Below are 16,430 nucleotides of genomic sequence, written 5' to 3' on the forward strand. Positions count from 1 at the left end.
CTTGTACTTGTTTTAGATATTACTAGATTGGAGAGCTGTCCTTGGTTTTTAGTTATGAGATGACATACATTAGGGATGGAATTGCCTGTCTCCCTGTACAGGTGACTTTATCTGAGCTAAATGTCTAAATTGGCTGTATGGAAAATCAGACGAGGGAAACTTCTGATGCATGATTTGTCCTATTTGAAGCAGATAATTTAGATGGCCTGTATGCTTTAGAAACCAAATGATGTAGATGTCTAAAGTTACATAAGTGAATCTTACAGCTATGCCTCTTTAGTTTTAATGTTGAAAATTATATGGACTATGAAATGTAGAAGTCTCTAGTTTTAATCTTTTTCATATTAATAATTCTTTCTAGAATCTCCTTTCAGGATTCTGCATCAAGAAACTGATCACATGATGTGGTCTCTTCTTTTCCTGGCTCTTGACTTGCATTTTTCTCTTCTTGCCTTTGATGGGCCATAATAAGTATGCAGGCAATAGTTAGGCTTTAGAAGTCTCCATCCCTCTTTTTCGAAGTATAGTTGAATTTACTTAGCTGTATCACTACTTTCACAGCTGCAGCCGAAAACTGGTGTTTAGGATTTCACCACATTGCTTGTACCATTTAGTCTGTGACTGTGCAATGTAGGTTAACAGCTGAGGAATCAGAATTCAGCTCAGCCAACTATCACACAGGAATCTGAACAGGAAAGAAGCTGTAACAATGATGTACAAATGCATAAATTATCAGTGCCAAAACATGGATCTGTCAGAAGCATCCTGATGAGCAAGTTTTACGTGTAATGTACCAAATGCAACAGGCTCTCTTACATCTCTTTGGCTGCAATCAGATGCACACTTTCTTAATACATACACTTACTTCCTCTTCCTTCCTGTGTGACTTTCTCAGTCATACTTCTCTTTCACCAAGGGTGAACAAGATGAAGACCATTTTGGTAATAAAATATAAACGAAACTGTTTACACACATGGGCCACTGCATGCCACACCCCAGTGTAGAGCGTCTTGTTGAATTAAGGTCTTATTTACTCCTTGACGTGGCACAAAATGTACACTGAGTCGGCACATATGTCTTTAAAATTTAAAATCTTTACATCTTTTAATGTAAAATCATGAGTGTTGGACTGAGGTGATTCATGGTCAGAACGACATGTGATGCAATAGTGAAGTGGTGAAAACAGTACGCATGAGTGAGATCGAACGGTTGCAGAATGCAAAGGTTTGACCAGGCTTTATTTGTGGGGTATACAATAGGAATTTGTATTTAACTGTATGAAAACTGAGCTTGTACCATCATTGTCTTTTACAAACGGCAGCTGCAATGTGCCCATCTTATTCTGATGGAGGTAACTAGCTACCCCATACTATGTATTATGGCCAATATCGTGAAGAAAATGTATGTTAAGACTGTTAGATTTTCATCAAGCGAATCTTACTTCCTTGCCAGGAAGTTTGTATTCTTTTTGTTTACCCTGTCAGTGTGGGCAGGAGAGCTGCCATACCCTAAAGGACACTGTGCAGCTACAGAGGTATGAATGTAAACAAGAATGAGGTTATGGATGGAAATTAAAAAATAAACTTACCCAGAGGTAAGCACTCACCTAGGAAGTGGAACACTTGGCTGACATTGATCTGGAGGGATAGAAACACGCCTGCACTTTCTGAGAGAATGCTACACCTTGGAATGTGTAATATACTTAGAAGGACGCCCGTCTTTCAAAGAGGGACCACTGTGCAATCATGAACACAGGAGTCACATACCAGGAGGAGAAAAGCAAGCGGTAGCATGATTCTGTTGTTTAGTGGTGGAGCATCTCAGCTGAGGGGAAAGACTTATGCCTTGTACCACTGCCTGCTCTTGGAGCTCTTTCTGCATGTTTTCCAGGAAAGAACTCATTTAAAACTGACCACTTACCCCAGTAAGAAAGGGCACAAAGAACTTCGTTGGTTCCAGTGGCATAGCTTCAAAAGGAAGGAGGGGTGGTCCAGGTACCTGCTCTATATCCTGGTATTCTCCCTTGAAAAGCCAGATGTGAAGAAAAAGCCTAGAGTTAAAAAGTTATTACTAATGGGACCAGACACAGCCAACCCTATTTTCTCTTCTCCCCCCTTTCCTAACTACTACAAGGTGGATTCTGTGTTTCTATCAAACATTCTGGATATTCTTACAGAATATTTATCAAGGCTTTACTGAAGGCCTCAGCCATGGAAAGAAAGGCTAAACCCGCCTAGGGCTGACAGTGCGAAGAAATCCTTGATGAGACAGCATCAGGCCAAATTCTGCATAAAACTCACTTGAAACTATTGGAAAATTGATGGCAGGCTCAAAAGCAAGGTCTGGGGATCTCGATTTTGCTGATAAAAGCTTCAGCTTCACCTAGTAGCTACATCAGGTTCTCAAGACTGTCCTAGCAATCTAGCTGATGAAACCCACCACCTTACTCAAGAACTGTATGTGTATAAATTTAGTTGAACATTTTGGTCCATACGTGTAACCAGAGTGCTTTCTTCTCATGGTATTGATCAAAAAAGCAATTGGTAATACAAATGTCTAAAAATTGCTTTTCATCTTTCTTGTTCTTCCATATTAGATTCTAATAAACTGATGCACATTGGATGTTAATGCATACCTGTAAATTGGGAGGTATCTTTAGCTAATTTTGATTTAATCAATACATTCATAGTTTATATGAATGTTCCAAAGTCATGTTAACATTTACAAAAATTTGTTTTGTAGACTGCAGTGATGATGTATTTCGTTGCGACACAGGAAAATGCTTAAATTATACGTTTCTTTGTGATGGATATGATGACTGTGGAGACCTTAGCGACGAACAAAACTGTGGTAAATGGAAGTTTTATGCTTTTATAAAGTCTTTAAGATACCAGTATTGCCTAAGACATCAATCTGTTTCTTTAAACTATTGAAAGAGTAATATACCCTGCTATTATTCTCTTTGGGTAAAGTAAAAACAGCTTATAGATTTTATGTGCAGTTTGTAAAGGTTTAAAGGAGAGTTGTGGGTCAATCAAAATTTTTAAAGGTAGCGGTATTTTGAAGAAATACTCTGATTCACAATTTTTTTAAAACTAATTAAAGATGTTATATTTGCTTTCTTGCTAACTTGGCTGAATTTAACAAGATGGAAGCAAACCGTAAGAGCCTACACACTGTTGATGCCAACTGTTTTACAGCTGAACTGTTTTTACGTAAGCTTCAGAATGAACTTGCATATTTTGATGATCAAATTATGTTTCTTTCAAATCCTGCTTTCAGTCAGCTTTGTATGTTCTGCGTCCTTATATTTGTCTTTCTACCTACACTTGAATTTCATAGGGAAAAGATGAAGTTTTGCCATAAAAAAGAGTAATTATCACATGTAAATATTGCAAAACTTTGAAAGCCTTAGTTTTTTTAACTTTTGCTCCTGGTGCTACACCTAAGAAAAATGAAGTGCTCTTAAATGAGTGTTTAAAATTTAAAATATTAGTTCTCACTTTTTGTTCTTTTGCTTTTCTAAGGAAAAGCACAGGGAACTTCAAAACTAAAAATCAGTGCAAATTTTTTTTTTTATAGTTTTTTTTATGTTTCTGCCCAGATTAACCAATTCTCTAAGATCTTTCACTACTTTTTGTCAGTTCTGGTTGTTCTCTTTTTTTTTGTTCTGTTTTGGTTTGGGTTTGGTTTTTTTGTTTGGTTTGGTTTGGTTTTGTTTGGATTTAATTTTCCCATAATCTATCTTTGATTAAAGACTTTCCTGAACGTTTATCTAACTTCTACCATTGCTATCTTGAGATAGGGTTTTTTTTCCATAGAAAATTTAAGATCTAACTTTTTGCACAGGTTATAAATGGGTCTCATATCAGACTGTGTACACTCCCTATTTATTTTGATGTAAAGTCCGACTGCTCAAGAGAATGTTTTTATTTGTGGAAGCACTTGTGCAGGAAAAGTAAGATGAAGATTGGAATAGTTTCTTTGTAGGTCATTCTTATGAAAAATTCTGAGTATATGCAAAACCAGTTTCTGATTAAGTGCCAAATATGGCAAATGAAACTTTTTTTTTTTACTTCATAGTTAAAAGATAAATGTAGGAAATTATTTTCCCTGATGGCAACTGGAAATGTTGGCTAACTGAACGGCATTTCATGAAATGGGAATACAGATCTTTTAATCTGCTTAACAAATCTTAGAACTGTGTTTATTTGCAAGTTGAAACAACCGTGCATCTGAGAGAAGGAGTGAGTACATTGCTATCTATATAGGCAATAGAATTCAGAACATATGTAACTACCATCTGCAAAAAAATCTCCAGGAACAGAAAAATCTCTTATTGCATTTTACAACTTCAGAATGGCTCATTGGTAAGAATTATTAGCTTATAGGCATAGAACAATTGATCAAAATCACAAAATACACAAATTGTAACTTATCATCCTTTTTTTTTTGTCATCACATTTGCATTTTAATTAGATTGTAATCCAGTGACACATCATCAATGTGGAGATGGGAGATGTATAACTGCTGATTGGGTATGTGATGGTGACCATGATTGTATAGACAAATCAGATGAAATCAATTGCTGTAAGTTCCTTTAATTTTGAAATCAGTTTTTTATTTCTTTAAAAATAAAAATAATGTAAGATAAGTATTATACTTACTTATTACTTGTAAGGCACAACTAGAAGTTTATTTGAGAAGTTCGCATTTGACGTATGTTCCTGCTGGAAGACAGCTGCAGCAAATTAAGCATCTGTTGCCACTGTTGAGAAGTACCAGCATTGCCTTGCATTTCAGCTGCTTATTAATTACAGAATTGCCTTTTTGTTTATTGTAATGCTCCCATTAAAGAAGAATGAATGAAAGTATATAACCTCTTTAAACTGTAGGCATTCTGAGTTTGTGACAGCTTTCTCATGTGTCTGTATGTAACCTATCACGGCTTGTCAGAGTTGGGACTTCTGTCTGCTCCAGTGATAATGGTGTATATCTGCAGAACAACTACCCTAGAATATTGCCGATGTTGCAAAATCAAGCCTTGGGGAACTAGCGCATGTTTTAATGTGATTAAAGTTCTCATAAGATTTATGCTTATACTGCTTTGATTCTTGGTGCCATTTGGTGCTTGACCTTGCAACCACTATCCTAGAGTTTTCCCTGAAGCCTAAGAAGCTATTCTGAATAAAGGAATGTAAGTAAAAGGGCAAAGAAAAGATGACAATTTTTAGATGAGTAAAAATGGTGCTTTTGTTGGTTGGTTGTAGCTGTAAGTTATTGAAAGCATAGCCTACATACAGTGAAAAATGTCGCCTAGTGACCTAAGCAGTGTTATTGGCTCCTCCTGAAATAACTTCAATGTAAAGTTCAAAAATAATTAAGACCTTCATTAACCTAAGTTAACCAGTATATCATCATTTTTTTTCTCTCTAGCATGTCATAGTCAGGGTCTGGTGGAGTGCAGAAATGGGCAGTGCATTCCTAGTGCATTCCAGTGTGATGGAGATAATGACTGTAAAGATGGAAGCGATGAAGAAAACTGCAGTGAAAGTGAGGATATCCCTCATTTTACTCTTCTTACTGAACCTACCATTGACTGCTTTGTTCTGAAGTGTCTTTAGCTAAAGCTGTCTGACATTTACTTTCATTGCCTTTCAAAGAACACTTGCTAGCATTGGTTGGTGTCTGCTTTCACACAGGAATTTGTAAGCAGAGTTTTATTAGTCCTTAAATATATAAAAAGTTAAGGAAATGGAGGTGATATTTAGTATAGGTTTTGGTTATGTGACATGATGAGACGTTACTTGAAATAAATTGATATATAATCACGTTGTTTGCAGCAATTAGAAGCTATTATCACAGGAATTGGTGCCATTTGAGAAGGAATTGTCTCATGAAAATTATTTTTTCATCAGAATTTGGGAATCAGAGAAAGGGTGTTTTCCAAAGTAAATTAATGATTTAGTGTGACTAAGGGAAAATATACAAAATAGTAAGTTTTCATAGCTACTTAATAGCTGTCTCATGATGGATTGTATGTAAGAAGGGGAAATCAGGCAGTTTCTTGAGCCCCAGAACATGTTTTCCCAAAGACTTGTGTCCTGTGGTACATTTTGACACTCAAAAAGAAATGTTGTCGTGTTGTGATGGTTTCAAGTATTTGAGGGTATTTTTCACATATAACTCTCTTGTTCATGGTAAGGTAGGTTCAGATAGCAGCCTTTCCTTTGATGAGAGAATTATTAATGACATTCTCTTTCGAATTTTACTTTTAGAGAAATTAGTTAACTTTGTTTAGAAAACCCTAGGGTTGTCAGATGTAGTGATAGTAAGACAACCTATTCACGAGTTATTAGAGTAGAACACATCTGTTATCATATGATAAATACACAGCTGGTTCTGTGATGCCTTCAAAAGAGAGGGTGTTTATAGATATTCAGCATTGGCTGTGCTCGGATCTAGAGAATCTACATTGCAGCAAAAGGAATTTTAAAGAGTTGAGAAACTCTTCCATTGTGGGATAAGAAGGGGTTGGAGCAAACTTAGAAAAATAATTTTAATGTAATTCTTTGTAATAGTTTTAGAATTTAAGAAGTTTTCTGTATTTTTCAAGTTCAATTTTGCAATCAGCTGCACCTGTAAAATAAGACAGTCAATTGCTACAGCAAAAGAAAGTACCTCCATTGCTTCAATATATAACATATATGAAGGGAAGTAAATCCACATGACTACATCATCAGTTCTTTGTTGTCAAGATCATTGAAATAAGATGTTTCTTCAGCATCTTCTGTACGCCAATATAAGGATGCCATGACTGAATGATTAACGTGTTGACCATAATGCAACACAAACACTAAGTAGTAGTTGCAATAACCCATTTTAAAGAGGATAAGATGATGAAATCCAGACTGTTTGGTTTCTGTGTACAGAATAGTAAATTAAATGATTGCTTTTGCCAAAGTCACATTGAAGAGAGAGTTTAATCGTTTGGAAAGGAGCTATCACCACTATGAGACAGAGAGAAGTCCAGGGATTTGTCAGCGAAACTAACTACCCAGGTAGTATGTTCAGAAATGTTTTATTGAAGTTCTGGTTTTAGTTGCTCTGAATTCCATTTTTAGGACCATAACCTTTTAGGGTTTCTTGTTGTTGCTTGCGTTTTAGCCAGCCAAAGAAGGACAATGGCACTTCAGCTCCGATGACCTTTCTTTAGGATGATTTTTATTGTCCACCAAAGCAATCATAGAATGAGAAGTGGATCAACTGAATGGCCCTGAAGAATAATTCCCAGAAAACATTCTCTTTCAGCTAGAGCCTATTGTTCCCTTTGAAATCCGATTTATATGTCTTTTCGTACTTTGCCACAGAATTGTGGTAAATGACTTTCAGAGATCCATACCTCTCAATCAGAAACTGGGATATAAATTCTTATTTTAAGTATAGGGGCAAAGAAAAGTGACATCTGGACACTCCTGCACACTTTTCTTCGTTACAACACTCCATTGCTGCACTTGAAATGCTGTGGGGTACTTAATTATGTAAAGGAAATACTTAATTGTAACGTAAACTCTGTATTTTCTCATTGCTGCACTCCAGTCATTTTTATTAGTCTAGTAAATAATTAGAATAATAATTTCTGTTTTCCTCAGGTCAAACCCTCTGTCAGGAGGGAGACCAGAGATGTACTTTCTGTCCTGATCCCTGTGGAACTTCTCTCTGTGAGATGAGAAACAGCCAGACAAACTGCAGTAAGTAGGTGACATGCTTCACACTGTCACTGTTTTAGGGTGGTTTAGAGTATAACAAGGATTCGGGGTAGGACACAGTAAATAATACTTTAATTTACTATTTAATGCACATGTATAATGATTAAGTATTGTAAGGACAAAGTTGAAACAACAGTTCCATCATAACTCTTGATTATTGATGTACTTGGACATCCTCATAACATTTGACATTGAGATATTTTCCCTTCCATGAATTTTTGATATGTTTTTAATGACTATTTGCAGTGGTGCTTCTTAACATTTAATGACATTCAGTGTTTATATGAAGTAACAACATAGTGTAAGTGTAAAGTAGAGCTACTGGTTTAATTTCAGAATACAAGAAAACATGGTTCTGTGTTTAGTAGTCTGGAGGACTTTTAGCCTTTTTATGAAGGAATAGTTTTGATATTTAAACCGGCAAAACTAGTTATTCTTCTGACCAATACATATTGTATGATCAATGATATAAAGCAGCCTTGCAGTGATATTCCTCACTGGAAACTGAGGCTTAAAAGACATTTGTCTTTTCTGTGTGTCTTGTCACTAGTTCCCCTGCCCCAGTGAGCAGCAGACCCACGTTTTTTTTTTTGTTTCCTTTTGCTGCCAATATACTTACAAGAGTATTCCTTCTTGCCCTTTACGTTGTCCAGTAGTTTCAACTCTAGATGAGCTTTGGCTTTTCTAACTCCATTCTTGTATGCTTGGGAAATTTCTCTATGTTCCACTTCAGTGCTTTATCCCCTCTTATGTCTTTGTGTATCTTCTCGTGTTGGAGCTTGGTCAGGAGACCCATGTTCAGCCAAGGTGACTTATGGCACACTTTCTTATAGAATCGTAGAATCATTTTTGTTGAAATCTCAGATATCTTCATTGAATTATCTCAGTCATTTTCTCATCTGTGTCTTGCAATTCATGGTCAGATATTATCTACTGTGAGAGGTTATCCCTCTCCTGGACAAAAGGAATCAATATATCTTGGGATACATACACTAAAAAAAAGGAGAAATTAAACATGAGATATCACAACAGATCAAATTACTTTGGCTGTTGACCGCCATCTGCAGTTCCTGCTGAAATCCCTTGAAACTGTAGGTGCCTGGCATCTCCACAGAAAACAGTTCTTCAAGTAATTTTTTCTTATCTTTGGTGAGACTTGAAGGTCATATTTTAAGGTCAGAATATACAAGTATTGATTGAGATATAATTGGTGACTTGAGTAACTTCACTTTAGCTAGTCACAGATTTAAATGGGCGTGATAAGACTGATTCTCTGTGGGCTGAATGCTCATGGGAATGAAGGATGTTTAGTCCTAGATCTCTCCGCCTGCAGGAGAACCGTCAGCTTTAGCAGCCTGAGCCTTTAACAACAGGTGTTGTTTCTCAGTTTCTCCATGTGAAGAACAGCTTTTTTATTTGAGCATTACTGACATTGTCACAAAGCTATGGTTTGCCCAGGAATGGGGTTTCCATATTTCTATTTATTGTTTCAAAGTTTTACTCATAATGCTTCCAAAAGTTAACAGGCGTTACACTAAACCCTGGTTTTTATGTTTAAAATGGTAGTAACTTTACATTTACTCAGGTCAAAAGAAGGCAGTAATTTGTAATTTTATTTATTTTTAAATACTTACAGCTTAAACTGCTTAGTAAAGACCACGTAAAATATATCTGATATACTGTGACAGAAACAACATTGGATTCACAGCTGATGGCTGTGTAGTCACCAGTTGTCCGTAAGACAGGTCCTCTATTTGGGTGGCAAACAAGGCACCAGCAGCAGCCTTGCCCAACAAGTACAAAAATACATAAATACCCATAGCAGGCTCTGGTTCTTACCTACTCAGGGAAGCAGCTCTCTCTTAAGCAAATTACCTTTCATAATGAGAGGCTACAGTCCTGTAAAAGGCAAGTCTTTCAAGCAATGTGACTCACTTCAGTTGCTCTCACAATGAGAGAGAGCTGAAAGTGTACTTTCTTTCTTGGACTTATCTTCCTTGTGGATAAATCAGTATAAGAATTACTGTAGTCCAGAACAGTTTGTCCTGTAGACCAAAATCTTTTTCTGAAAAATGCAAATTTTTGTATCCCATTGCATGTATTGAAAAGTAATTTTGGAAAACATTTGAGTGGCTGGGACTATGTTACAAGACAGTGAAAAACCTTTTTTGATGTGTGATATTTGAGTTCTAAAACAATGTTCCTATTCCGTGTAATAAGAAACCCAAGAGCTTTTTAGCGAAAATGCTTCCTTGTCATATTATGGGCAACAGTCCATAGTTCTCAACAGGAATAACACATAATCTGAATTAGGTTTGCAGATCATCTCTCTCCCATTCTGGTCCAGTGAATATTTAATTGTTTATACACAATGGAACAGCAAGAGAATTTGGGAGAGGTTTCTTTTGCGTAATGTCTGGAAGTAATATTGTCTTTTTTCATGTTATTTTTGCTGTTCGTATTTTGACAAGAGTTATTTCCTCTTTGGTAAGACATGAGAATTCCTATAGAAAACTTCAGTGTTGACAAAGCAGTATCTTCTCACCCAAATAACACTTTGGTTGGAAAATTCCACAGCATAGGCAACATTTCACAATATTGATTAAAGTGGATATTCTGCATGTGTGATAATGTCTGATCAGTTTAGGGTAGCATTATAAAGCAGTAATAATATATTTAGGATAACAGAACAAAAAGCTGAATGGAGAGTGTAAAGATGACAGAGGCAGGCTATTCTGGTTTTTGGTGCTCTGTGACAGGACCAAAGGCAATGGGCACAAACTGAAACATGGAAGCATAAGGATAACTCTGAATATAAGGAAACATTTGTTTTACTGACAGGGTGATTGGACACAGGTTGCCTGGAAGAGGTTGTGGAGAATCCCTAGACAGTCAGAAGCTGTCTGGGCATGATTCTGCACAACCTGCTCTAGGTGGCTCTTTCTGAGCAGGGGGATTGGACCAGATGACCTCCAGAGGTCCCTTCCAACCTTAACCCTTCTAAAATTCTGTGAAATACCTATTCACTTCTGTTACTATGTTTGGAACTAACTTTTGTATAGTAGGTAAGAGCAAGTTAATAGTAAATACATGAAGATTACTAAACCCATGCATAATCTGATGGTTTATGGGTTTGGTTTTTTGGTTTTGGGGTTTTGTGATTTGGTTTTTTTGTGTGGATTTATTTGTGGTTTTTTGGGTGGTTTGGTTTGGCTTGGTTGTTTTGGGTTTTTTTTGTTTAGGATAAGATGCAATGGATTTTATTCCTTGTTCTCTACTCAATAGCTTGTACTTATATGTACTATAAATAAGGGAGAAGCAAGATAAACTGTAGGACAGACATCAGAAGGAAAGGTTAACATTTGGGTTACCTGAATTCAGTCAGATGTTCCCCTGGTGTGTATGCTCTGTTTGTTACTCTGCTTGTGGATTGTAGGGAATTGGGTGTAAGAGTCAAAAGTTACTATTTTCAAACCTACAATGACATCTTTGCACATAATGCGATAGAAACTTCTTTCTAAACGCAGTGCGAAAATTGTAATCATATTGAAAACATGTAAAAAGAAAACTTGTATCCTACAAAGGCATTTCAGGCTAGATTTTCTCCTAGAATTCACCTAAATCCCTATAAATATGAGGCATAACAAACACGATAATGATACATGTACATTTCTGCTCTTTAGTTTTGAATGTTATGTTATACAAACAAAACATTGCATGTACTTTGGGGTTCATTTACTGGGGTTTCATCATGAAATACTGATGAGCATGTAATATTCTGTACACATCAAGAAAAGATGCTTACTGGGGAAAAATCAAAAGACAAAACCAAACTGATCTGGGCAACTGAAGTGTGAGAGCACAAGGGAGAGTTCATGAGGAAAAGGAAATTGCAGTAGTGAGACAAGGATTGTTGTAGTCTTTGAACCTCATATACCCCAAGGCTGGGACTAAGTGGTTTGAGATGACAGAAGTATGGGCAGTATGCAAGGATTTAGCAGAGGGGAAAAGTTATGTATAAAATGAGCTCCATGATCTTCAGATCAGAAATAAAAACTGAAAGACATTATAATAGGGAATGCCAGTCCAAGAATGAATGGACAGTTCTGCTGATCAGTGGAATAACTGACTGTTGGATCCAGCTATAGAATCAGAGAGTTACCACAAGTGGCTGGTGGGCAATATCAATCACGTTAAGATACATTTGCTTTCAGAACAGGCAAATATACGCAGTCTTTTGGTAACAAATAACTTTTGAGTAGTATACTTTTTCACAGAAATTCTTCTGTTGTGGTGGAAAATTAAAATGTAACTGTTTCTGACTACCACCTTGGGAAGAAATTCAAAAGCTATGCAATATTTTAAATCCAAAATACTTGGTCACTTTAACGTGTGTTGTCATGAACTCCCTAAAAGCTGAATGACTTCTGTATATAGCTGTAGTCAGTGTGATCATATGGGCTTGTAGTTGTTGCATTTATTTTTTTTTCTTGCTTATCATTCTCTTTATTATCAATTATGCCTTATCTGAATTAAATTATTAGTGTGTAGATTGTTGTCTCTTACTCAGTGTTTGTGCAATACATAGTTGTCCTCATTCTTCCTCCAGATCTTGGGATGCAAAAAATGAAATAAAATAAAAACCCCTGCCTTCTGCTTTCAATACAGAGAAACTGTGGAGTTTCTGTCATTAGAGATTTTTCAAGACCCAACCAAACAAAGCTTTGAGAAACCTGATCAGTCCTCAGAGCTGACAAAGCTTTGAGCAGGACATTGGACTAGAGACCTCCTAAGATCCTTTCCAACCCAAAGTATCATATAATCCCAGTCTTCTTAATTTTGACATTTGCCCTGCCAGTAGGAGTTGTGTTATGGGTGCATTGCTGTATGGTATAGGAACTCTTGAAAATCATCAGAAACTCGATTTGAAAAGAATAAATCTGTTTTTAAAGAATGGTTTATTGTAACACGTTAAAGTTAGGATGTTACTCAGGAAGTTAATGAATATTGGTGAGGGAATGTAAGCCTCTGAATAGATTATAAGGTAGGTAGAGGTCAAACCCACCTTTCTTTACTTATATGGGGTCTTGAGCTTTTGTGGTTTCTCAAGCCTTCGTGGAAATTCCCTGACTGATAAATTTGATAAATTATTTCTTCTGTATTTCATTTCATCTCACACCATTTTTGTTTCTTTTTTTTTTTTATTTTTTTTTCCTTTTCTTTCTGTGAAAGGTCAGTGTGAACCGATTACTCTGGAACTCTGTATGAACTTGCCTTACAACTATACTTATTACCCAAACTACCTGGGACACAGGACGCAGAAGGAAGCTTCTATCAGCTGGGAGTCTTCCCTTTTCCCAGCCTTGGTTCAGACCAACTGCTACAAGTACCTTATGTTTTTTGCCTGTACAATCTTAGTACCAAAATGTGACCCCTATACAAATCAGCGGATCCCACCTTGCAGGTACTATCCTATACTTCATTTAATTCTTGAATGACATTGTCTGTCATATTAGTCTTTCCCAATTTTCTGTTGCCATTCAGAATGCCAGAAATTTTGGTTTGGAATTCCATAGCAAAAGGTAGAAAACCACATTTTAAAAGGTCATTAAATTCAGTTCATTACACGTGTGTATTAGCGATATGTGATTAGTATCTGAAGTACTCAAAACAAGGAGAGGAATAGCAGTTCACTAATTTTCAAAATGTATATATTGAATAGAACAGACTTTCATTTGGAAGGGAACTACATCAATCATCTAGTCCAACTCCCTGACCAATTCAGGGCTCACCAAGTTAAAGCATGTTATTAAGGGCATTGTCCAAAAGCCTGCCTTATCAACTGCCTCTCTGGGAAGCCTGTTCCAGTGTTTGACAACCCTCTCTGTGAAGAAATGCTTCCTAACATCCACTGTCAGCCTCCCCTGGTGCAGCTTTGAACCATCCCCAAGTGTCCTATCACTGGATGCCATGGAGAAGATGTCAGCACCTCCTTCTCTGCTTCCTCTCCTCAGAAAACTGTGGAGAGCAATGAGGTTGCTCTTTTGCCTTCGTTTTTCCAAACTAGTCAAGCACAAAGTCCTTAGCTGCTCCTCGTAGGACATTCCTTCCAGCCCTTTCACCAGCTTTGCTGCCCTCCTTTGGACACATTCAAGGACCTTCACATCCTTCTTAAATTGTGGGTTCCAGAACTTCACACAGCACTCAAGGTGAGATCATACAATGTTGAACACAGTGGGATGATGACCTCTTTTGACTGGCTGGTTATATAGTGTTTGATGCACCACAGGGTGCAGTTTGCCCTCTTGGCTGCCAGGGAACACTGCTGGATTGTATCAAGCCTGTTGCTGACCAGCTCCACCAGATCTTTCTGCAGGGCTGCTCTCCAGCCACTCCTTGCCCAGTTTATACTTGTGCCTGGCGTTACTCTGTCTTAGGTGCAGAATATGGCATTTGATCTTGTTAAATTTCATCCTATTAATCACTACCCAATAGTGCAATCTATCTAGAGCCCTCTGCAAGACCCCTCATCCCTCAAGAGTGTCAACAGCACTTCCCAGTTTGGTATCATCAGCAAACTTGTTGATGGTACATTCAACTCCTGCATCCAGATCATTGACAAATACATTGAGCAGAACTGGCCCTAGAACTGAGCCATGAGGAACACTGCTGGTGACCAGTCACCAGCCAGAGGTAGCCCCAGACACTACGATCCTTTGAGTTCTGCCCTTCAGCTAGCTGTTCACCCAGCACACTGTGAACCTGCCCACCACACAGCTGGATAACATGTCCAGAAGGATGCTGTGAGCTTTGTACAAAGTATTTTCCATTTCTGTGTTTGATTAGAGTTGCACCACTATAAAGGGTATTTAAACATAGAACCAATTAATTTAATTTGGAACATCAGCATTTGTAATAGTTCCTTGCATTAGTATATCACTTCAACTATGCAAAGCCCTATCCAAATACCAATAACAAAACTTGCAATTTTAATGAATGCTTACCTTTCTGAATTAGAGGAGTACTGCCTCGTTCTGAATTATAGACTAACTTAGGCTTTCTGCTTATCAGATTAACTTTTCTACCATTCTCATCAATAAACATCATTGTGCTTTTCAGGGTTATGCCTCTATCTGTTCAAAAGAGACTATGTTCTCTAAATCTTGTCACTTCGGTAGCAGCAGTTGTTGCAGATTAGGAGAGCTAATAAACCTGATCAGCAGGCAGAGCTCTTCGAGCTACTGGCTGTTGAAGCCTTCTCATACTGTATTTCTGTATCTTCTAATGGGCTTACCTTGATGATACCGATCAATTAACATCTACTGCCTTGAAAGGAAAGTGCATTGCAATTTGCAATACATGTCCTAAGATTTCCTACCATGTGACATTGTTGACAAATAGATAACATTACTTTATCTAGCGATGTGGTTCTCAATGCAAGTTAAGTCCAGGGAAATTTACCCAGATATTGTTTAATTCTTACATAGGGACCTAACAGGAAAGTTAGAATATTGCATATATGCAAAGTTACAGGGTGGTTTGTTACAGGCTTGCTTGTTTGAAATTTTTTTCTTTTTTATCCTTTAAGAAAGCAGTATAATAAATAGAACTAACTCTGTCCAGGGACATTAAAGGCAACAAGAAAAACTTCTGTAGGTACATTGGGGATAAAATGAAGACAAGGGAAAATGTGAGCCCCCTTCGTAAGGAAACAGGAGACCCAGAACATTGAGAAGACCGAGACACTCAGTGGCTTTTCTGCATTTGGTCTTCACTGGCAAGTGCTCCAGCCACACTACCCAAGTCACAAAAGGCACAAAGGCAGGGACTGAGAGAATGAACAGCCCCCTGCTGTAGGAGAAGATCAGGTTTGAGATCATCTCAGGAACCTGAAGGTACACAAGTCCATGGGACCTGATGAGATGCATCCACAGGTCTTGTAGGAACTGGTGGAAGAAATTACCAGCTGTTTTCCATCATATTTGAGAAGCTGTGGCAGTCTGGTAAAGATCCTGCTGACTGGAAAAGGGAAAAGTAATCCTCATTTTTAAAAAGAGGAAAAATGAAGATGTGGGGAACTATAGGCCAGTGAGTCTCACCTCAGAACCCAGCAAGATGATGGAGCAGATCCTCCTGGAAACTATGCAAAGATACATGGAAAATAAGGAGGTTATTGGTGACAGCCAACATGGCTTCACTAAGAGCAAATTGTGTGTGACAAATTTGGTGGCCTTCTATGGCAGGTGACAGCATTGGTGGATAAGGGAAGAGCCACTGACGTCATCTACCTGGACTTCTGCAAGGCACTGTCCTGCACAGCATCCTTGTCTCTAGACTGGATAGGCATGGATTTGATGGTTGGACCACTCAGTGGATAAGGAATTGTCTGGATGATCATACTCAAAAAGTTGTGGCCAGTGGCTCAATGTCCACGTGGAGGCCAGTGATAAATGGTGATCCTCAGGGATCGATATTAGGACTGGCGCTGTTCAGCATCTTTGTCGGTGACATGGACAGTGGGATTGAGTGCATCCTCACCAGGTTTGCAGATGACATCAACTTGTGTGGTGCTGTCAACAAACTGGAGAGAAGGGATGCCATCCAGAGGGACCTTTAATGGTGCAAACCTCATGAAGTTCAACAAGGCCAAGTGCAAGGTCC

The 16,430-nt window shown here is 37.7% G+C and overlaps 1 protein-coding gene across 1 annotated transcript in view; it reads left to right on the top strand.

The window, feature by feature from the left end:
- The window catches only part of CORIN (corin, serine peptidase), a gene marked incomplete at its 5' end in the record, with an annotated part of 109,747 nt that overhangs the window by 57,546 nt on the left and 35,771 nt on the right, over positions 1 to 16,430 (top strand). The window contains 4 exons of the mRNA XM_010019355.1: positions 2,743 to 2,850; positions 5,437 to 5,553; positions 7,653 to 7,751; positions 13,002 to 13,233. Coding sequence (XP_010017657.1) covers positions 2,743 to 2,850; positions 5,437 to 5,553; positions 7,653 to 7,751; positions 13,002 to 13,233 — 556 coding nt within the window. The remainder of the gene's footprint in view (positions 1 to 2,742; positions 2,851 to 5,436; positions 5,554 to 7,652; positions 7,752 to 13,001; positions 13,234 to 16,430) is intronic.

Source organism: Nestor notabilis, unplaced genomic scaffold, assembly GCF_000696875.1.
Source record: "Nestor notabilis isolate BGI_N333 unplaced genomic scaffold, ASM69687v1 scaffold1248, whole genome shotgun sequence".
In the NCBI taxonomy this organism is placed as follows: Eukaryota; Metazoa; Chordata; class Aves; order Psittaciformes; family Psittacidae; genus Nestor; species Nestor notabilis.